This window comes from Rattus rattus, chromosome X (genome assembly GCF_011064425.1).
Source record: "Rattus rattus isolate New Zealand chromosome X, Rrattus_CSIRO_v1, whole genome shotgun sequence".
Classification (NCBI taxonomy): Eukaryota; Metazoa; Chordata; class Mammalia; order Rodentia; family Muridae; genus Rattus; species Rattus rattus.
The window spans coordinates 60,360,553-60,383,020 of NC_046172.1; the positions used below are offsets into that span (position 1 = coordinate 60,360,553).

At 38.7% G+C, this 22,468-nt stretch overlaps 1 protein-coding gene across 1 annotated transcript in view; it reads right to left on the reverse strand.

Annotated features, from left to right (window-relative positions):
• Window positions 1–22,468, reverse strand: part of Hdac8 (histone deacetylase 8) — a 408,840-nt gene that overhangs the window by 293,254 nt on the left and 93,118 nt on the right. Inside the window, exons 8-9 of the mRNA XM_032889857.1 lie at window positions 21,765–21,937; window positions 18,786–18,880 (exon numbers count right to left, since the gene is read on the reverse strand). Of these exons, the coding sequence (XP_032745748.1) occupies window positions 18,786–18,880; window positions 21,765–21,937 (268 nt within the window). The remainder of the gene's footprint in view (window positions 1–18,785; window positions 18,881–21,764; window positions 21,938–22,468) is intronic.

Here is a 22,468-nt window from a genome sequence, read left to right on the forward strand (position 1 = left end):
CTTGTTTCACTAAATAACTAGTTAGGATTCACAATTGTGGTTCACTGGGCCAAGGAAGGAATATCTCTTTCCCTTTTAGTAACCGAGTGTTTCTTTCAGCAGCATATATGTCAATTCTATAACTAAACAATATCATCCATCCCATCTCCACTGTCAGTAACATTTTTATCAATTGTCACCAACCTCCCACCTGGTCTCCATACTTCCATTCCTTTGCTTTGGCAGCCCCACCCACTCCGAACAACAAGTGGTTTAAACATGCGTATTAAATCAAGTCGAATTTGAAAGAGAGCAAGGAAGGTTATATGGAAAAGTTTGGAGAGAGGAAAGGGAAGGGGGAAATGGAATAATTATGTTATAACCTCAAAAAAAAAAATCATCTATTAATGCTGTAAAAACCCTCCAAGTTTGATTTTCAACTTTAACTTTCAATTAAGAATGAGATTCAACTCTTTGCCATGGCCTACAATGCCACAGGATCTGGTTTGTTGTCTACTCCATCTCACAGCTCTAGTACCCCACCTGCCTGCCCCAGCCACTGTGGTCTGTTTTCAGTATCGAGAGTGTGCCAAGCTCTTTCTAGCCTTAGAATCTGTGGGCATGGCTGCTATATTGACTAGTCTCTTTCCTGTGGTGGTGGTGGTGGTGGTGGTGGTGGTGGTGGTGGTGGTGGTGGTGGTGGTGGTGTGTGTGTGTGTGTTTGTGTGTATTGAGGGGGCAGTATTAGATTTGGGCCTGCCCTTCCACCATGTGTGTTCCTGGGGCTGAATTTAGATAGTCAAGCATGAGAGCAAGCACTTTTACGTGATGAGCCATCTTGTTGGTACCTAGACTTTCTTTCGCTTCCTTTTTACTTGGTCTTTAGCATGCCTTTCTCACTGGATTTGAAACATCCTCAATATGACTACCATGCCTGCACTGTTTATCAGTGTAGCCTGAGGACTTGTCAGTGTTCACTGAGTGACTGAATGACATTTGAAGTAAATCAGTTGAGTCTGGCAGACAAGATATATTCAGTTTCCTTTGTTGTTTTAGGTAACAAAACGTTACATATTTATCTAGCAGTTTAATTGCTGTGATGTTTCTGACCATGCTCAGTACAGCTGAACAGATTTATAGAAGATGTAAGTCAAATCAAGAAGAAAACAGTTTAAGAAAGTCTGCTATTTAGGCGTTTATGCTTGTGAGTAACTCAAGAACGGTAATTATAATTACTATAAGCCAGTACTTCTCAACAGACAGCAACCTTGCTCAGCCTCTAAGCACCTGGCAATGTCTGGAGGTATTCTCAGTTGTCGAACTGACAGGAAAAGCAAAGACTGTGTTACTGGCCCACAGTGTGTAGATACCAAGGATGTTCGGCATTGTATCAGCAGAAAAAACAAAAACAAAAAAGAAATATGACTACCATCTACTTTGCAAAAAGAAGAAAATAGTCAGTGAGGGGTATCAGTGTTCTCTGGGGGCTTTTCTAGCTCAATAATGAAGTATTAAAGAAGGGGAGGGGGAGGGACTAGGGGGATGTTTGCCCGGAAACCGGGAAAGGGAATAACATTCGAAATGTAAATAAGAAATACTCAAGTTAATAAAAAAAAAAGAAATACTCAAGTTAATAAAGATTAAAAAAAAAGAAAAAAAAACAAGCATTCTTTTATCAGTGACTGCATACATTTGTGTTCTGTTGTGACTGGGTTATCTCACTCAGGATATTTTGTAGTTCCATCCATGTGCCTAAGAATTTCATCAAGTCATTGTTTTTAATAGTTGAATATTACTCCATTGTGTAGATGTACCACATTTTCTATATGCATTCCTCTGTCAAAGGGCATCTGGGTTCTTTCCGGTTTCTGGCTATTGTAAATAAGGCTGCTATGAACATAGTGGAGCATGTGTCTTTGTTGTACGTTGGATCATCTTTTGGGCATATGCCCAGGAGTGGGTCCTCAGGTAGTACTATGTCCAATTTTCTGAGGAACCGCCAGACTGATTGTATGAACTTCCAGAGTGGTTGTATCAGTTTACAATCCCAGCAATAATAGAGGAGTGTTCCTATTTCTCTACGTCCTCGCCAGCATCTGCTGTCACCTGAGTTTTTGATCTTAACCATTCTGACTGGTGTGAGGTAATATCTCAGGGTTGGCCCAAAAGCTTAGAATACCTAAGAAAAAATTCACAGACCATATGAAGCTCAAGAGGAAGGAAGACCAAAATGTAGATACTTCATTCCTTCTTAGAAGAGAGAACAAAATATTCACAGGAGGAAATACAGGGACAAAGAGTGGAGCAGGGACTGAAGAAAAGGTCATCCAGAGACTGCCCCACCTGGGGATCCATCCCATATGCAGTCTCTAAACCCAGTCACTCTTGCTGATGCCAAGAAGTGCTTGCTGACAGGAGCCAGAAATGGGTGTCTCCTGAGAGGCTCTGCCAGAACCCTACTGATACAGATGAGGATGCTTGCAGCTAACCATTGGACTGAACAAGTGGACCCAATGGAGGAGTTAGAGAGAAGACTGAAGGAGTTGAAGGGGTTTGTAACCCCATAGGAAGAACAACATAAACCCACCAGAGCTCCCAGGGACTAAACCACCAACCAATGAGTACACGTGGAGGGACCCATGACTCCAGTCGCATATGTACTAGAGGATAACATTGTCCAGCCTCAATAGGAGGAAAAGCCCTTGGTCCTGTGAAGGCTTGTGCTCCCAATATAGGGTAATGTCAGAGGTTGGAGTGGGTGGGTGGGGATGGGAGCATCCTCATAGAAGCAGGGGGACGAGGGAGAGGGTATGGGAGAGGGGAGAAAGGGGATAACATTTGAAATGTAAATACATAAAATATCCAAGAAAATTAAAATTGTTTTAAAAAAACCCAAGTATTCTTTTTACTAAGACTTACTTCTGTTCTTCTATGCAGGTTTCTGCTAATTTTAAACAAAAATTCCATTGATGTGCTTTAGGAAATTACTGGATCCTCTGAAATTATACCATAACTGAGAGGAGAAGCCATCCAGGACAACCCAAAAGACAAAAACACTGACGTGGAAAGACCTTTGTGTTTCTAGTCCATACCTTAAAAAAAACCCCAACCATCATGTTTTATGGAATGCATGTTCTATAAAATGCTGATAAAGAAAGTGTCCTGTATAGCTTCCTGAAGTAGCAGGCCAGTGTGCTGAAGGCTCATATCGGCATCTTCATAGCTGTCTGGATAACATATTTTACTGGGCTGTGAGGAGACATGAGAGGCAATTTATATAAGCTCCAGTGTAATATCAGGCACAGACTAGATGTACAATGAACTTTCTATTTCTTCTCCTAGGATTTTTGAGAGGCTGGACTAAAGAATGCTTTGAGAACTGAAAATTGATGCACACTGTCGGGCCCCTAGTACATGCTCTGCAGGGGCTCACTTTTCTGCCATGGATTCTTGACACCAAAATCCTGAGTCCTGTCACTGAAAGAAGAGACCAGGTAAGCTGAGAAATGTGACAGCTTTGGGCTTCAGTTGTGGCTGATCCTTGGCAAGTTACATTTTTTTCCCTGTTGGTAAAAGAGGGATAATGTCTACCTGATGCTATGAGACATGCATGAATATATGTGAAAGTCCTAGCATATACATAAATAATGGGTGTTTATGAATGTTAAAGGGGCCAGCATGGTGGCTCAGTCAGTAAAAGCTATTGTAGAACAAGTCTCGTGACTGTAGTTTGATCACTGGAACTTAAATGAAGGTAGAAAGAAAGAATGGGCCCCACAGAGTTGTCCTTTCACTACTATGTGCACATCATGCCACACACCCTCCCATCATGTATATGTATACACACACACACATACACACACACACACACACACACACGTATGCATGCACACACACAGATAAACTTAAAAAGTTAATTTTAAACTCTTTTCTCATTTACATTTCATAAATCCCACCTATATAGTCTTTTGGTAATAGAATAACTCCCTGGATAGTTGATAAAATATAAAATTCAAATATTCATGTTCTAGCATTTATCTTTCTTTATAGCTATCTTTATTCATATAAGGGGATAATATTTCATTTAGATATGGTTTTAATGTTTTAGTCCATGAGCTATCAGTTTAAACTACTAAGGGATTTTGGCTAAGTTCATAAAGCATCTGGTATAGCACTATGTTCTGTTTCTCAATTAGGCACTCCCTGGGTACCCGAGAATCAGCATTGAGGCAAAAGATGAAACAGGCCCTTGGTTGAGAAGAATTTTACCAAAGTAATGTTTTGTTTTTTTTTTTTTGTTTGTTTGTTTCTTTGCTTGTTTTCAGACAAGGCCTTACTTATATAGCTTAGAGCGGTCTGGAGTTCTCTGTATAAGCCTAGGTTGGCCACAAAATGATAATCTACCTGCTAATCCCCTAAGTGCTTAGAATACTTGGTGTAGTGAGTGACTGAGCTCAAACACAAAGCTGCTACCTATTACAGTAGAGAGTTCAGTGTTGCCATAGTTTTTTTTAATAAGATGAGATTGAACACTTAAACGTCTCAAAAAAATTCATCAATTATAAAGATTGCTAGGCAGTTTCCAATCTCAATGAGAACTTCGACACCAAGAAAATGAACATGACAGAATTATTTTACAAAAATATTTCAGTTAGCATTTATAAACACATTAGAAACAAACCAAAAATAGAGAAAATATTAATAATACAAAATTAATGAAGATATGGACAGTTTAGAACTGAAAATACAATAACCCAAATAATTGGTAAGTCAAATAGAGTAATTGAGATGAAAGAGAAAAAAATTAGTAAACTTGAAAGCAAAATAGTATGTAGTCTGAACAACAGAGGAAATAGCCTCGGGGAAAGTTTCCGGTTAGTGAGACTGGTCTGTCAGAGTCCTGTGCAGAAAGAAAGAAGGGAATATTATAAAAGCATATGTAGAACTGGGTGGCAGTGGCACACACCTTTAATCCCAGCACTTAGACAGCAGAGGAAAGTGGATCTGAGGCTAGCCTGGTCTACCTAGAGTTCCAGGACAGTCAGGACTACACAGAGAGATCCTGTCTCAAAAAATAAAAGAAAACAAAACAACAAAAACATATAAAGAAAACATCTTAGAAGCACTTCGAGAAAAGTCATGTGCTATTGCTCTACAGGAACAGTAGCTTCAATGACAGGGCGTTTCTCAGCCAAAGCTATGGGTCCAAGAAGGAAGATTACCAACACAAAAAATCTAAAACAACATGGGGGCAGGAGGAAGAAACAGAACAAAATATAAACAAACTAAAATGTCAGAGTTAAGCCCTGATGTGCTAACAGTGACAATTAATAATAATAATTCCCAATTGTACCATTTTCTGATTTGTATTTTGTCTTGAAATGGTAGCTTTTTGAATAAAAAAATAATGTGCAAAATAGTCTACAAAACATCAGGTATGCATTCCAGATGTTAAGGCACGTCCCTTTACTTCCAGCAGGGGCAGGCAGCTCTCTGAGTCTGACGCCAACCTGGTCTATAAAATGAGTTTCAGGACAACCAGGACTACATAGAGACATTTTTTCTAAAAAGCAAAACAAAACAAAAAACCAAGAAAGTGTGTGTGTGTGTGTGTGTGTGTGTGTGTGTGTGTGTGTGTGTGTGTGTGTGTGGCTTGTTTCACTTAATATAAAGGTCACCAGTTCCATTCTCTTTCCTGCAAGTATTACCGTTTCATTCTCTTTTGCAGCTGAATACAATTCTTTATGTACACATGCCAACTTTTCTTTATCTAGTCATCTATCAATGAGTGTATTAGCTGTTATGACTAGACCAGCTACAGACATGGGTGGATAAGTATCATTATGGGATGCTGACTTGGGGTCTTTGGCTTTACACACAGGAGTGGTCTCTCCGGGCCACATGGTAGTAGCATTTCTAGTTTGTAAGGAAGCCCATCCTGATTTCTGCACTGACTGCAGCAGTTTCCAGCCCCATCACCCGAATCCTAACCAGCACTTGTTCTTACGGGTTTTCTTGAGGGACAGTGAGATGGAATTGCAGAAAGTTTCAATTTGCATTTTCCTGATGGCTAAAGATTAAACAATTTCAAAATACATATTAGACATTTGCAATTTTTGGTGTGTATATATAGGTTTATGTTTGGGGGTGTGTGGGGTGTAGGTCAGGAGTCAACCTTGGGTAGTTTTCCTTTGTAGCTCTCATCGTGTATTTCTGAGCCAGCCTCTCACTGGCCTTGGACTCACTGATCTGTCTAGGGTGGCTGGGCTGTGAGTGAGCCCCAGAGGTCTGCAGTGCTGGATTACACATCTGTACCATAATGCTTGGCTTTTGATGTGGGCCCTGGGGATAAAGCTTGAGTTCCCATGTTCACATGGCAAATACTTTATCAACTGAGCCACCTCTCTAGTTCTGCACTTCTTTTGAGACAACCTATTTATCGGCTGGATTATTTGTTGTTGTTTTTCCATATGTTTACATTTTAGAGCTCACTATAGATTGTAGCTATTAAGCCCCTGTCTGGTGTGTAATTGGGAAAGGTTTTTCTCTCACCTCTGGACTGTTTCTTCACTCTGTTGATTATTATTTTGTTGTGTAGAGGCTTCATGATTTCATATAAAATTTCATTTAATCCCATTAGTCGATTTTGGGGCTATTTCTTGTGCTGCTGGAGTCCTTTTGAGAAATTTCTTGCTTATGCCCATATTTTGAAATGTTTTATTTCTGTTTTCCTCTGGCAGTTTAAGCCTTTTAGGTTTATCAATAAGGTCTTTGATCCATTTCTAACTGATTTTTTTTAATAAGATGAGCAATCTGGATCAAATTTCCTTCTTCTATATGTAGATATCCAGTTTTCCAAATGCTACTTATTAAAGAGGATTTTTTCTTTCTTTTTCACCCAATATATGTCTTTTGACAGTTTGACTAAGATTCGGTGGCTGTAGTTGTGTGAATTTATTTTTGGGTCCTCAATTTTATTCTGTTGGTCTGTATTTCTGCTTTTGTGCTAATGCAATGCTATACTTGTTAGTACAGCTCTGTAGTCCAATTTTCCGTCCGCTCCTTTGAGAGCAGCTATTTTTGATCAGTGTAACTCCCTTGAGGCCCATCCAAGTTATTCCACACATCAATAGTTCATTGGTTTTTATTGCTGAATAGTATTCCATAGCATAGATGGATCATACTCTTTTTAACCATTTATAAATTACAAGACTTTTGGGTTGCTTCCAATTTGGACTATTAAAGTTACACATTTATTTATAGTTTATGTGGATGGTTTCATTTCTCTGGGAACAATGCCCAGGAATGTAATTGCTAGATTATATGTTAAAAAAAATAGTTGTTTTTTTTAAAGGAATAGACATTAACACATCCTTTGATTACTGTTTACATATTATATTTTTTAGATGTTAATTTAAAAATTTAATTGACAGATAATAGCAGTATATATTTATATGCACAGTGGTGTTATAATCTGATACATGTACATAATGGGTAATGATAAAATCAGGGCAATTAGCATTTTTAGCTTCTTCAACATTCCTCATTTCTTTGTAGTGAGAGCATTCCAATTCCTCTCTTCTGGCTCTTTAGAAATATATAATAAACTGTGGTGAACTGAAGTTACCCTACTGTGCTGTTGTTGGCTGAACAAAGGAAGATGAAAAGCCTTGCGTTTTCAAACCAGTGCTGCAACATCTATTTTTATAGAACCTGAAAATGATGAAGCTGAAGCATCAGTGAGGGGTCTGACTCATGGAAGGAAGGGAGTCACTTCAAAGAAATTGAGGGAAATTATAAGAAATGGAAATATGATAAAAATTATTTTTGTTACTAATTTACCACATAGTTTCATATGAAACAGATTTTTGAATATATATGTAATTTATATTAATAAAGATATTTATTTATATTTGAAACAGAGTCTAAGTCATGGCTCAAGATGGCTTAGAACTGGCTATGGAGCCCAGGCTGAACCTGAACCTGAGTCAATCTTCTTGCCTCAGTTTCTTGTGTGCTTACATTGTACATGTAAGCTACCATGCTTGGGTAGAAGTATGGATATCATAAACCCATTAGAGCTGGGCGTGGTAGCTCATGACACAAAGGCAGGAGGCTCTGTGGCAGATCTGAGGCCATCCTTGTCTACATAGCAAGTTTTAGAGGAGTCAGGGATATGTAGTGCAACTCTGACTTAATAGGAAAAAAACCCAATAACTAATTAAATAAATAAACACTAAAATTGTTTGTTAGCACTTTTTGAACTAGAAGTGAGAAGGCATTGAAGCATCTTATGGACGCTTCATGGATAGATACGTTTATTGATTGGAGAACTGCAGGCCACAAGCTCAGAGGACAATAGAGCCTTGAAGAGTTGGCACTGTTCATTGCCTACTGGAAGAAAAGTTACTGAAAATACTCAAGGCACTGTCTTTTCGCAGTGACTCTGTAGCTTACAGATTGAAACATTTAACTGCAAACATGGATACTTCAATAGCAACCCACTTTCTGAACTGTGTTCTTCCCAACAGACCCATGTCAGTGCAGCCTGATCTGCTGTTTTGCTTCTATCAGTCACATGGTATGAGGAGTAAATAATCCTAAGCGAAGACTTTCTTTTATGTGAATGATTAGACACAAACAGAAGTGAAGCTAATATTTAAAGTTGAATAACTTGTTTTGAAGCTCATGGTTTATGTTGGAACACTGTTGTTTATACTCACTGGCACTTCAAAAAGCAATGGTGAGGAAAACTGCTGGCACCATGTACAGATTGGGCAGTAGCATCAAGCATACCGCTGGGGACTGTATCCTTTACTGCTATAAACTCACTAAAAAAATCCAACTTTACTTAAGAATGTCTTTTGTTGAAGCAGCAAAACTGCTAATTTGTTAAAACTGGCTGCTGGATTTGGTATTCCTAGGAAGTAGGATGAGATACTTTTGGTATAGACTGTTGCACAATGGCTTCTCTGTGATTAAGCTGTGAGCATTAACTAGCTAGTTTTCATGGAATACTATTTTTGCCCAAAAGAACAACTAACTGATGGATTATGATGATTCAACATTATGATTAAATATTTGAAATCTGGTGAATGTTTTGTTGAAAATGAAGAGAGCCTATGATTTTTATGATAAACAACTGATGTGTTTGTTGTCAATGATAACAAATTTGTGGTTATAAGCACAACTATGATTTCTGAAAACTCGATTCTGCCATTGTGAGCTTGACAGCATTTCAAAACTTAAGCTTCCCCCAGTGAATACAGTGATGGCATCAATGTTTTTTTATGCTGCATAAAATGTATGAACATTTTGAATGTTTTTCTAACCCAGTGAACTGATATTTTCCAAATACTATGTAAAAAGGGAGGGGTGTCAAATATCCATTCAAAATACAAATTTAACCTAATAGTATGTAAAAATTCACTGACATGCTTTCAGGCCCCATGCTGCATTGACATTAAAGAAATTACCGTCTGTAGAGCTTTGTTTTGGTGTAGTCTTAAGGAATGCACATAAAGATCAGGAAAGGTTATTAAAACATTCCTCCCTTTTCCAGCTAACGTTCGGCGTCGTTTTCATACCTGTGAACCTCTGCTTTTGTCATAGACTTGAACTCAAACCACATCAACATATTTTGAATGAAGAAGCAGGTAAGTGATCTTTTATGTACTAAGCCAAAGGATAAAGAGATGGTGGAAGTCTCACAATAACATTTCTTCTCATGGAATTTAAGTCTTAGAAAATAGTTCTTTTTCATCAAAAACTGTTATTTGCAGCAGGACAGATTGGATTTATTATTTTTACTTTAATTTCAAATGGTTTAAAATAAAGTATAAAGTAAAGTATCACTGGCTATTTAAAGCCAAACCAATAACAATCATCAAAGAGTTTTTATCTTCCAACATAAAGCAGAAGTATGTGACTGAAATGATAGGAAGGAAAGGGAGAGATACAAGAACACTGCTGGAAGTAGAGTAACAGTATCTGAAAGGAAATCCTAAATTAAAAATTCGTGCTGGGGCCAGTGAGATGGCTCCAAGAGTAAAGGTACTTGCCATCGAGCTGATGACTTGAACTTAGTCCCTGGGACACACATGGTAGCAGGAGCGAATAGACTCTCCTCATTTGTCTCCTGATTTCCATATGTGCATGCAGTGTGAAATGCACATACCCTCATAAACACACACACAATAAATAAAATATAATAAAAGTTTGCTGTAAAAACCAAATCAAGTATAAAAACATCAAAGGAAAGTATAGCTAGTAAGTAAGTATGGAGACGAAACGAAATCCTGAAAAAATATTCAATGTTCTTCTCATCTTCCTACTTGTTTTCTACTTGTCTCATGTGTTCTTTGTTCCTTTCTTTTGAATTAAGCTTAGCATGTACAAAGTCCTAGCTAGGTTCCATTTCTAGCACCACACAGCAGACAAAACACACAACACACAACATCTCCCATCATCATGTAATTAAGGGGGGACATGAAGACAGGTTAATGGTTATAGGCATGTGGATCAAAGGCGGCAAACACAGGCGGATCTCTGTGAGTTAGTGTATAGCCTGGTCTAGTCAGTCAGTTTCAGGATACCCAGGGCTATGTGTAGAAACATGTCTTGAAAGAAAGAAAAGAAGGAAGGAAGGAAGGAAGGAAGGAAGGAAGGAAGGAAGGAAGGAAGGAAGGGAGAGGGAGGAAGGGAGGGAAGGAGAAAGGGAAGGACAAAATAGATGAAATAAATAGAAAACAAAGATGAAGATGGATATAAAGCTAAATTTATAAATTGGTTCAAGTAATAGGCAGAGAAATTAACATACTTGATTATGAAAGCATCACTATCTGTTGTTTATATAAATCCACTATATACATGAAGAGGTTAATACATTAAAAGTGAACAGAGAGAAAAAGATTTATCACACAAGCAATAATAAAGATCTTAAATAAAAAATATGTAACAGTATTTAAATTGGACAAAGTGGAATTCAAAACAATGAAGATAAAGAGGGATATCTCATAATAATAAAGGAGTCAATTCATCAAGAAGACATAACAACCCTCAGTGTGTATGCATCTAATAAACTTTCAAAAGTATATGAAAAGCCCAGATTGATAGAACTTAAAAATAGCGAAAATCAAAATCATGATTGGAAAGTTCAGCTCTCAGCAACCGACAGAACAAGTAATAAAAAATTCATATGATATTGGAGATACAGACCACACTCGCAGTCAGTCTGACTTAATTGATAATGATGGAAACGTCATTCAAGAACAACTGGCCACATATTCTTTATAGATTACATATTAAACATTTTGTAAGATAAATCATATGTTGCCCATAAAATAGTCAATAAACATAAAAGAGCTGAAACGATGCACAGTATATTCTTTGGTAACAACAAAATTAAATAAAAATAAAAATAGGGGCGTTTAGAGCTATGGCTCAGTGGCGAACAGCACTTGTTGCTCTTGTAGAGGATGTGAGTCAGGTCAGAGCACACACATGGTGGTTCACAACACTGAAACTCCAGATTAGAAGAGCCAGACGATTAGGAGGTTTTCTGTGAGTCTTTTGTCTCCTAGTAATGTCAGAGGCTGTACCAATAAAGTCTTACCAGCATGACTTCCCAAACAGGAGCTAAGCAAGGACAAAAATAATGCTAACACTGGAATGATGGTGGAAAGCCCACAAGGCTTCAACCCTATATGAAGAAATACAGGCAACTAAGGAGTGCTAAAGGTAGGAGAATATTCTTCCCCAGGGAAGAGCACACCAATTGGTTCTCCAATACCAAATAGGCAATGCTGAAAACATATATACAAGTAGTATTATATAGACTGAGAAGATCGCATTTAGGAATATATACTTAAGTACATATACACATGTCACAACAATTATTACAACAGAGACCATGAATTTGAAAGAGGACAAGGTGGGGGTATATAGAAGGACATGGAAGAAAGGAGTAAATGATGTAGTTGTATTATAATCTCAAAAATAATAAAAATAATTTAAAAATATAAAAAGCTCTTAAATATTTGACAGTCCATTAAAAAGAAAGCCTCTACATTTTAAAATGAGCCATATGTCAAAAGAACAATTATTTTCACATGAAAATTAAAAAAAAAAAAACAACTGTATCAAAATTTGTGCGAAGCAGTTAATTTGGTGCTTACATAGAAATCTATAGCTCAAAACGCTCTTATTATAGAAAAAAGAACATTAAAAATCAATGAGCTAAGTTTCGTTTTATTTTGCGACAGGTTCTAACTATGTAGCGTGGCCTGAAACTTGCTGTGTAGATCAGCCTCAAACTCACAGAGATCTACTTGCCCTGCCTCTCAAGTGTTGGGATTAAAGGCACACACCGTCTTACCTGGCCCAGCGAGCTATGTTTCTATAGTAAGAAACTAGAACAAGAACGAAAATCAATAACAAAAGAAGCCAACAAAATCAAAAGCTACAGCTCAGAAAAAGTAAAAGCCCCAAGTCTGATGTCATGACACACACCTTTAATTCCACCATTCTGGAGGTGAGGGAGGAGGACAGCCAGGAATTGATGGTCATCCTTAACTACAAAACAAGTCCTAGGTTACCCGGGCTACGTGTAGCTTTGTCACACATACACAAAAGCAGGGGCTGGTGGACGATTTAGTTGATAAATTGCTTGCCAGGCAAGCATGAAGACCTATGTTTGATCTCCAGTAGCCATGTAAAAGTCATTATGTACTGATGATCCAGTGTTAGGGAGGCAGAGACAGTAGGATCTCTGGGGCACACAAACAAACATACACAAACACAAAAGAAAAAACCACACTTCAGGGAACTTGATAGTTCATAAGTTAAAGTAGTAGTAGTAGTAGTAGTAGTAGTAGTAGTAGTAGTAGTAGTAGTAGTAGTAGTAGTAGTAATAGAAGTCATTACAACCATAAGTGAAAGAAGGGCTATCCCTATAGATCTGTAGACATTTAAAACAATAATGAGTAAAGGAATATATTTCTTGAGAGACAAATTGCTAATATGTAATTAAGAAATGATCATTAATATTAGTAGCCAAAAGCACCTTTGACCAAGTTTCAGCAAACTAAATAAACAAGGTATCACAACATGACCACATAGGCCTCATAGGCCTTATCTGGGGACTGCAGCTACTGCACATGAAAAACGTCTTCATTCTAACTAAATGATGGACAAAGAAAAAGCATTTAACAAACTTCTACATTCACTTGTGAGAAAAATACCTACCTAATAAACAATCTGCCTTGGGACAAAACCACTAGGGCTAACATCACACTGTACAGGGAAAAATTAAGTGCTTTGCCTCTTTGACTAGGAGTGAGCAAAGATAAAGATGTCCACTTAGTTCTTTCCCACAACACTGTCCTGATGGTTTTAACCTACAGTTAAACCAGTGCAGTAAGACAAGAAAAAGAAGTAAAAGATATAACAATTACATATGAAGACTTACAATTCTAATTCATAGATGATTTGTTCATGTACATGGAACATGCTAAGTAATCACAAGAAAAGCAAGCAGCAAGGTTGCATAATTCAAGATCAATAGTCTATGTAAGATCCATACTCTGGCAACAAACTACCAGAAATTACTTAAGGTATTCCATGTCCAAAAAAATTAGCACCATGAAATGCTTAAGAATAAATTGAACAAAATTTGTGTATGGCCTGATTATTTAAATTAAAATTAGAAATTAAGACTATATAAGTAAATGGGTTGAGAGAACAGATTAGGACATTATTATTCATAAATAAAGCCATATAAATTCAGTGGATTATATCTAAAGACTTTTACATTAGTATCAATTTGTATATAAATCAATTTTATTTTAATGGCTATATGAATTTCTTAATATGAATGATGAAGTTTCCTATTTTTTAAAATCAAAAGCAGTCTGGTGAAGTGGAGTATTTGTTTTTGTTAGTAAACTCAACGATTATGTGTGTTCAGCTGGGGCTCAAAAGTTTTATCAGATTTTAGATTTTTAGATTATAAATGTTCAGCCTGTACATAAAACTGCTTTACTCAGATGATGGGATCTAAATAGTAACACTACATTATAGAATATTTTTCCATGTAATAGTGCTACTTAACAATGCACTGGCTTTTTTATGGGTTTCTGTAATGTTTGGGCTTTTTGCTCATTGTAGAGTTTCAGGGCCCAATCATACATGCATGCTCCAATTCTCTGACGCTTCCCCAGTTCTGACGTCTCTTTATTCTATGATTGTCTGTCCACCCTGACTTCCCAATGCATAGGCTGACATCAACTCCCTGATTACTGGCTTTATGTCATCACTGTTTTGTACCTCATGAGGCTGTGCACCAAGCGCCACCCCTAAATGCTTCTAGAATCTCCCTTCCCTGCACGGCAATGGAGAATTTTCCTTGGGTTACACTGATTTCTCATGGCTTGGATATATGGTGCTGCTTGCAAAGGGGAGGAAGTTGGCACTAGGGTTGGCCTGTGTTTCCAGGAGGACGGTATTTCCATTTCTCCCACCTTAAAAAGGGAATCTCTCGACGTAAATTCTGACACATACTTATATGCTTGCTTAGCTGTTTAATCAAGAACGCCAGCTAGGTGGGTGCTTAACGTTCTGCTAAAGAGAGAGCTAAAATAGACAACCAACCACAGGGGACCAGACAAATGGTACAGGTTTGAGGATCTTCAATCTGAAACCCTAAATGTTTCAAAATCTAAATATTTCAGTGTTAATCTTATACCAGAACTGGTAATGACCACGCCTTACATTGTTTTATGCCAAAAATTTAAAATAAGTCTGTAAAGTTATCTTCACACTATGTGTGTAGAAGGTATAGTTACAACAAATGAACTGTGTTTAGATCTGTGTTTTATCACCAAGAAATCTCATTATTTATATGTAATTGTTATAAAAATATCAAAAGAAGCAATGCAAACCACCAAAACAAAAACAAAAGCCAAATCTGTACTACTTCTGTTCACAAACATTTTGACTACATGTTCTAGGACTATACCTGAACCTTTTAACTTGGTTGTATAACTTTTACAAGTTTATCCCCTTAGCAATCTATTTTCTATTTTCTAACAAACAAGCTTTCTCAGTTAAAAATATTAGATTTATCTTACGTGTGTATGTGTGTTTTTGCATACACAAATGTACTGTATGTACACCACATGCATGACTGGTACCTGCAGAGGTTAGAAGAGGGAACTGGAGTTCTAAGCAGTTGTGAGCTACCATGTGGGTGCTGGGAACCAAACCTGTGTCCCCTCTAAGAATAGCACGTTTTTAAAACCACTCAAGTATTTTTCCAGCTTCAAATTAGCTTCCTCAAAACCAAGTTCATATTTTTTCAGGCTCATGAATGCAGCATTTAAGGTTCTTCATATCTGACCACAGTTCGCACTAAAGCCACTAATGTTCCTCTTTTCTTATACATTCCGTATTAAACACATAGCACATTTCTTACTGGTCCTACAGCTTCTGTCTCTTTTGTATACTGTATAGACCTTTCTCTTTATCATTTGGCAATCTCTCAATCAGTCTTTGAATATTCAGTTCAAAATTTCAGGGTTTCATTGGTTTGGTCTGGAACTTGCTGTGTAGGTAGTTTGTGCTTTCCTTGAACTTGTGATCCTCCTGCCTCAGCCTGCTGAGTGTTAGATTACAACTGTGCACCAGTATTCTCAGCTTAGGTCATTGTTCTGCTGAAAGGGTTCCCAACTTTGTTTCCTTCCTGTCCTGGATTAGCATGCACTGCTTTGTTGCCTTAATTAGAGAGCAGTATTTTTGAGGACACTGGGTATACTTGTTTGTATAACTGGATCCAGAACTGAAAATGTCCTGGCACGTAGTAGGAGCCCTATGAATAGTTGTTAGATAAATAAGGGAATCAAGGAATAGCTCCAAATTTAGGCGACAGGGTTTTGAAAAACACGGGATGGTAGCTAGACCCAGGAAGACAGCACAGGACTGGGGAAAGGGCATTTGGAGGAGGAGGAGGATGATGGTGGTGATGATGATGATGATGATGATTACTCTAGGAGATGGAAGAACAAGTCCAAGAATGAGAGCAGAGATAGTAAGTCAGCTGCGCCATAGCTGACTGTCTGCAATAGCTTGATCTTGTGCTGACTGTATTTCTCTAGTCCCCCTTTAGCTCCTGGAGGGCAGGGTATTTTGGGCCCTCCTTTGTATTCCCTTTGCAGTTGATGCACATGTCCATAGCCACCATTCCGACTATCTTCTAATTACGTGAGGAAAACTGTGGAAGGGCATATGATGATGACATGTCTGTCCTACCCCGGAGGCCAGAAAAATGTGTCCGATCTCCTGGAACTGGTGTTACAGATGCCTTTAAGCCACCACGTGGGTGTCTGGGAATTGAACCTGGGTCCTCTCCAAGAGCAGTCAGTGCTCTCAACCACTGAGCCACCTCCCCAGCTCCAATCTTTTTTTTTTTCTTCTTCTGAGACAAGGCCTGGAACTTGCTGTGCAGCCTAAGTTGGCCTCAAACTCACCATCCTCCTTTAGTAGCTAGACTGCTGAGATTACAGGAGTGTGTGTGTGTGTGTGTGTGTGTGTGTGTGTGTGTGTGTGTGTGTGTGTGTGTGTGTGAAAGAGAGAGACAGAGACAGAGACAGAGACAGAGACAGACACACAGAGAGAGAGAGAGAGAAAAAAAGAGAGACAGAGAGAGAGAGAGAGAGAGAGAGAGAGAGAGAGACAGAGAGACAGAGAGACAGAGAGAGAGACAGAGAGAGAGAATGCCTCTCACAGCATGTCTGGTCTTACAGCTTCTCTCTGCCCTTCATTGTCTGCACCAGCACAGCTCCCATGCACACTCTCAAGTCTCCAGCCACATGAGATGGGGATAAGGTCTTACTGACCTCTGCATCTTTTAAGACACTGAGAGTAGTACAGTTCCTAGTAAATAATGGAAACACAGAGAATATTGTTTTTATCTCCATTTGATGATCTGATTGCAGATCGGATATTTGTGTGCAACTGTGTATTGTGACACAAAACTTATATAGGCCTTCATACTGTGTGGCCTATTTTCGGCAATTTTCATTAAAATAATATCTCATTGTACCTGAAGACTGTCATTTCAATTTTCTTCTTTGTTCCTTCTTGGATGACTCATATCTCTTATACCCAAAGAATATGACAGAAGGGATTCACAGAGGGTTTGGACAAATATGTGAATGACAGAGTCATAAACGTCTGGGTATGAGAAGCGTGGAACACGCAAAAGGGAAGGAAGAACTTGCATTTCTGAACTGTCTATTAGGTGCCACAGACTATGTCTCAGGCACTTGACACGCGTTACATCTCATTTAATCTTGTACAACGAGTCCATATAAGGACAGACCATCTCAATCTGTAAGGCCAAACCTATATCTGTTCACATGCATCGCTTCTCCAGGTACCAGAGGCAATATTCGTGTTTATTAAAATTTTATCACTCTTTTAATACAGATGAATCATTAGATTTGCTTTTGCTTCTGAGGAACATAACACTCACTCTCAATTCAGACGACTACAGCTTACGGCTGCTTTCTGACATAACTTGATCAGCTTTTGGCGTCCCAGCGCTCTAAATTACAATGCAATCTGAGATATTCCCACAGCAATAACAGCAATTACATTTGTTCACTGCACTTACCTTTATATTTCATTAAGCTTCCAAATACTGAATAAAGGTAAGTCAAGTCAAGAAAAGAGGTTTCCATTAACCCTGACACTGGCAAATTGTCTCAAATTATAGCATGCCTTCTATTTGTATTTTAGACATATTGAGTGGTTTCTCTTGAGTTACGTATTATATACCTCACCTATGGTTTGAAGAAAATTGGAAGCAAATTAGTTTAAGTTACTTCTAATTTAAAAAAAAATAGGGACTTCAAAAAGCATAATGCTCTCAAGTATACAGCAGCACATTTGGCAGAAATCATAACGTTACAAGCAAAGCACTATCCCTCATCTTTGGGAAATAGCTGGAGAAGGTGGGGCTTCATGGACTGCTTTGTTATTTTAGGTCACACAGTCTAAGGTCTGTGGCTATATCTTCCTTGTGAGACTACTACTCCCTGCCCGGGAAGGGAGTAGGTGGGAAGAGGTGTGGTACCTTTGAATTAATGATTACCAACACACTCCCAGACAGCTTCTATTACTTGTTTTGGGAAAACTAAAACAGACATTTCTGCTTTGTTAAGGCCATCTCATATGACTAGAGGCAATGGCAACGGTTCAAATGACAAATTTCAGTTCTGATGGCCCAGCCCCGATCTCTGTACCACTAATTGCTGGAAACGCAACAGACCTGACTTTCTTAGTGATTATGGTTCCTGAACTTTACATTAACCGAAGACAATTGAAAGAATAGGATGACCACCAAGGACTGTGTGTCTCATCTCACCTATGACACCCTTAAAAACAACCCAAAACCTCACTTATGTATTTAAAAACTAGTCCCTTCCCGTTTGGGACTAGGGGCTGAAAATATGTACATATTCCAAAGAGTTCTTTGTGTGAACAGGTGACCCCTTCCCACAGTCTCTGTAATTAATTGAGAAATTAAAGTTGGTTGGCCTTTGAGAGCTTTTGTAAAAAAAAAAAAAAGGCAGAAGGTCTTGGCTATTTTGGAACAAGAGTCCACTATTCTGCCAAAACAGTGTGTTATTGTTATTGAAGTGTCTCTCAACAAAACGGTATTGAGTGGTGAGGACGTGATTTTGATTAGGTGGAATGACTCAGCTCTTCCCCTTAAAGAAGAGAGGACTTGTCAGAGCCTTACTTACCTCATGATCTGGGATCTCAGAGGATAGTGTTTTCCCTAGGATGACCCCGGTCAAGTATGTCCAGCAACGAGCCGTGTTGGCAAGGTTGTAGCCTCCTGTCTCCACCAAGAATTGTGAAGTTAAGAAAGTATAGTCACAAAACAACAGGAGAGGGAAGAGGGGCGGGTAGGAAGGAGAGAAAAGTGTTTTAATAAAAGGGCTAAAAAGACAAGTCCAACTTACACAATCTTATTTAAGGATCCCTTAATGAGATTTGTAACCACCCAATGGGTAGACTTCACAGGACCAGTCAGATCGTGCACAGAGTGGAACTTGGAATTTCAAGGGCAGCACAGATTAAAGAGGCTCTCGTCTTCCAGCAAATATTCACCAGAGGAAGGCAAGCACCTCCGTTTCAGCACGAGACATTAGCGAGACTGAGAACCCTGGAACCCAGATGTCTGGAGGTGACCCACCCAATGTGATGGTTTTTCAGATGAATTTTGCAACAGTTCTATAAAGTAACTGTTGGCTGCGATTTGTATTTTAAAGCTATTGGCAGATCTAGTCCTAAAGGCATCCAGGAAAAAGAAAAGGAAAGTGCTGACAGAAACAGACTTCCTTCTTTTAATATCAGCATTCCTTTTCACCACAAAACGCAAGCCTAGTGGCAGAGATCAAAGAGAGTGAGCCGAGGAAGGGGCTGATGATTGACACCCTGACCCATCTCGTCAGGTCCTGTCACAGTCACCCAGCAGCCATACTACACTGGTTAATAATCAGCATATTTTTGTGCTGAATGGATGTGCTTTGCCATGCAAGTATTAGAACATTGGCCTTTAGCTAAATTCCAAGAGTATAAGGGTAAAATGGAATAATTTCCTAACCTCGGAGCAGACCAAAGGAAATAAAATCAGCTCTATTTTAGGTAGGGTGACCATGTACATTGTCATCCAAAATGATACACTTTTAAGAGCAATAGATGATACTATTCACTGTTACACTGGGCTAACATATATAAACTGGGACGCACCATTACCCTTTCCTTAAGTGTTCCTTTTATTTGAAAGGTCAGGGAGGCTAGGGTTTTTGGTGTGTGTCTTTCAGGCCTCAGTGGGAAGCTTAAGAATGTAGCAATCTCTACTAATTGTCTACGTGTTAATAAGAGCAGAGGAGATCAGCTATCCACTTTGGATGTTACTTTAAACATCCCTAGCTTGGAAAATTAGTCTGTAAGACAGACTTATTTGGCATAGTTAAGCACTTTAAAAGGAATCACTATAGGTTTTTGATAAAGAAGTATGCAATCTCTTGTATACACATAATATTGTTTGCTTGAAAAAAATTATACTTATGCACAGGCATTTTCAGAAGTGCAATATTGCATAAGAAGAGTTGTACATACACATTCAAGGGCCAAGCTTGAGGTTAAAAAGCAAAGAAAGGGCTTGAGCTAATGCTAATAGGCTCTTTAAGAGAAGGCTATAGCCTCAGACAAAAGCTAACTTCTCACAGATGTCTGTCGTAGAAAGGTCTTCTCCTCTAGCCAGACCTGTATCACAGTCACATTCTTAGTGTTGGTAAGGGAAGTAATATGCCATGCGGTGGCTATCAATTTCATCTTTTTATGGAGATGAAGTTAATAAATTTCATGCCAGCTTTTCATAAGAGAGTGTCTCTTGTAAGCAGTTTTAATTTTGATCCCTCTGGGGTTTGAGGATGTCAAAGGAAGGACTAGGCTGGTGTATTTGTGCTGTATGCTCACTTGTTTACCTAAAGCCCTTCCCAGAATTTACCTGGAACTGGGTTTTACAAGAGGGTGATAAAAACAAACCATTAGCTTGTTCATCATATATGCTTTTACATTTTTTTTTACAAAAAATGTATGTATATAAGTATTCTGCCTCTGTGTATCTATGTATACCACATATATGCCAGGTGATCACAGAGTCCAGAACAGGACATTAGATCCCTGGAACTGGAGCTACAGAGGGTTATAGCTGCCAATTTGGGGCTAGGCACTGAACCTGGATCCTTTGCCATGAGAGGCAAGGGCATAACCACTGAGCCATCTCTCTAGCCTCCATATTTGCACTTTTTTTCATTTTTGAGACAGTGTCTTATGTAGCCTATGCTAGCCCTCCAGATCCTCTTGATTGTATTTCCCATGTACTGGGATTATAGGCATGTGCCACCATGCCTGGTGACATATATGTACATTTTAATCTCAACCCACTTGCCCTTATTTTAATATACCAATTTATTGATCCAGTGAAATAAAGACTGTCGCTGGTAGAGAAACAGAAGATCCTAAGCAAGGCACCTATAGCGGTGGCTGAGGTTTGGTAAGGTTCCAAACATAAATGCTTCTTTCAAACACACCTGGCATTCTGTTAGTTAAATAATGTAAATATCAGTATGAGGGAGGCAAGAATGCACAAGAGACTATGGATCTCTCAAGTTTGCTTCATTATAACGGAATCATGCTTTGGGGGAAACGAGTAACTCTTGAATTCAGCTTACCTATTCAATTAATTCATGCATTTACAATTCTTGTATGAGGAGAGATAGAATTTCATTGCTATGTTTCTCAAACATGATGGTAAGAACTGAATTAATGACTATTCTGACAGAAGAGGCCCCAGTCTTTTGGGGCTGAGATCCTCTATTATAACCTGAGATAATTTCTTCTTTTTTATTCAGTGCTCAGGTTTGAACTCAGGGTCTTGTGTATGCTAAGCAAATGCTTTACTCTGAACCATTATTCCAGAGTTGAAACAAACTTCAGGGTGCCTAGGTGTCAAAGCCATGTCAAGCCAAGTAGGGATAAGCCAGAGCACTTGTCTATGCTCAACTGGGAGGTGATCTATTTATAGACTTAGCTTCTGGGCCACATGCAGGTTGGTACTAGCCAATCCAAGAAGTTCAACTTAGTTTCTATGTCAAGAGAGTATGGAGGAGGACTGACAAGTTCTCTTGGTGACTTTGCTTTGTACTCACCTCCTCCTAAAATCAGAGTTGCCAACTGCCACTGAAGGACATACTTCAGACACTTGCCAATTCCCACTGGTGTCATGTTAAAGGAGCACATTGGATCTCCAGCAATGGTATCTGCTCCCAGCTGTAGAACCACTGCCTTCGGATTGAAGGCCTGGTACACTTCCTTTAGTACACTGTCGGAAAGAGGAAGGGCATGAATCGTCAGAAAAAGATCGGCTTTAGTTAGGGGTTTGCAGTAGGAGTAGGGTGTGTTGGAGGGATAGTTCAATCATCCAGTTAATGGGAATGTAACCTGTCTATCACATCAAACTGTCCACCTTACATGGCGGACCAGGCTGTATGTGCATTATACTTTAGTAAACCTGACTTACAATAATAACTCCCCTACTTTCACCATCACCAATGAAACAATTTCTCCCTTTTCATTTCATAACCTAGACTTCACTGAAAAATTCATATCTGTTTAACTTTCATGGCCATGGGGCATAGTATACATGTTTATTCCATTTTAGAACTAAGAATAAAACATACACACTGAATAGTTATGAAGGTTTCCTTCTGATAATTTTAGATAGCAGTCACAGTTGGAGTGGGGGCAAGAGGCGCAAGCCCCGAAAGCCAAGACGGTATCAGCTTACTTTTCATTATGCAGAGGACTTGAGGGTTCTGAAATAGAGTCCTCCCCAGTGCATATGTAAGCATGG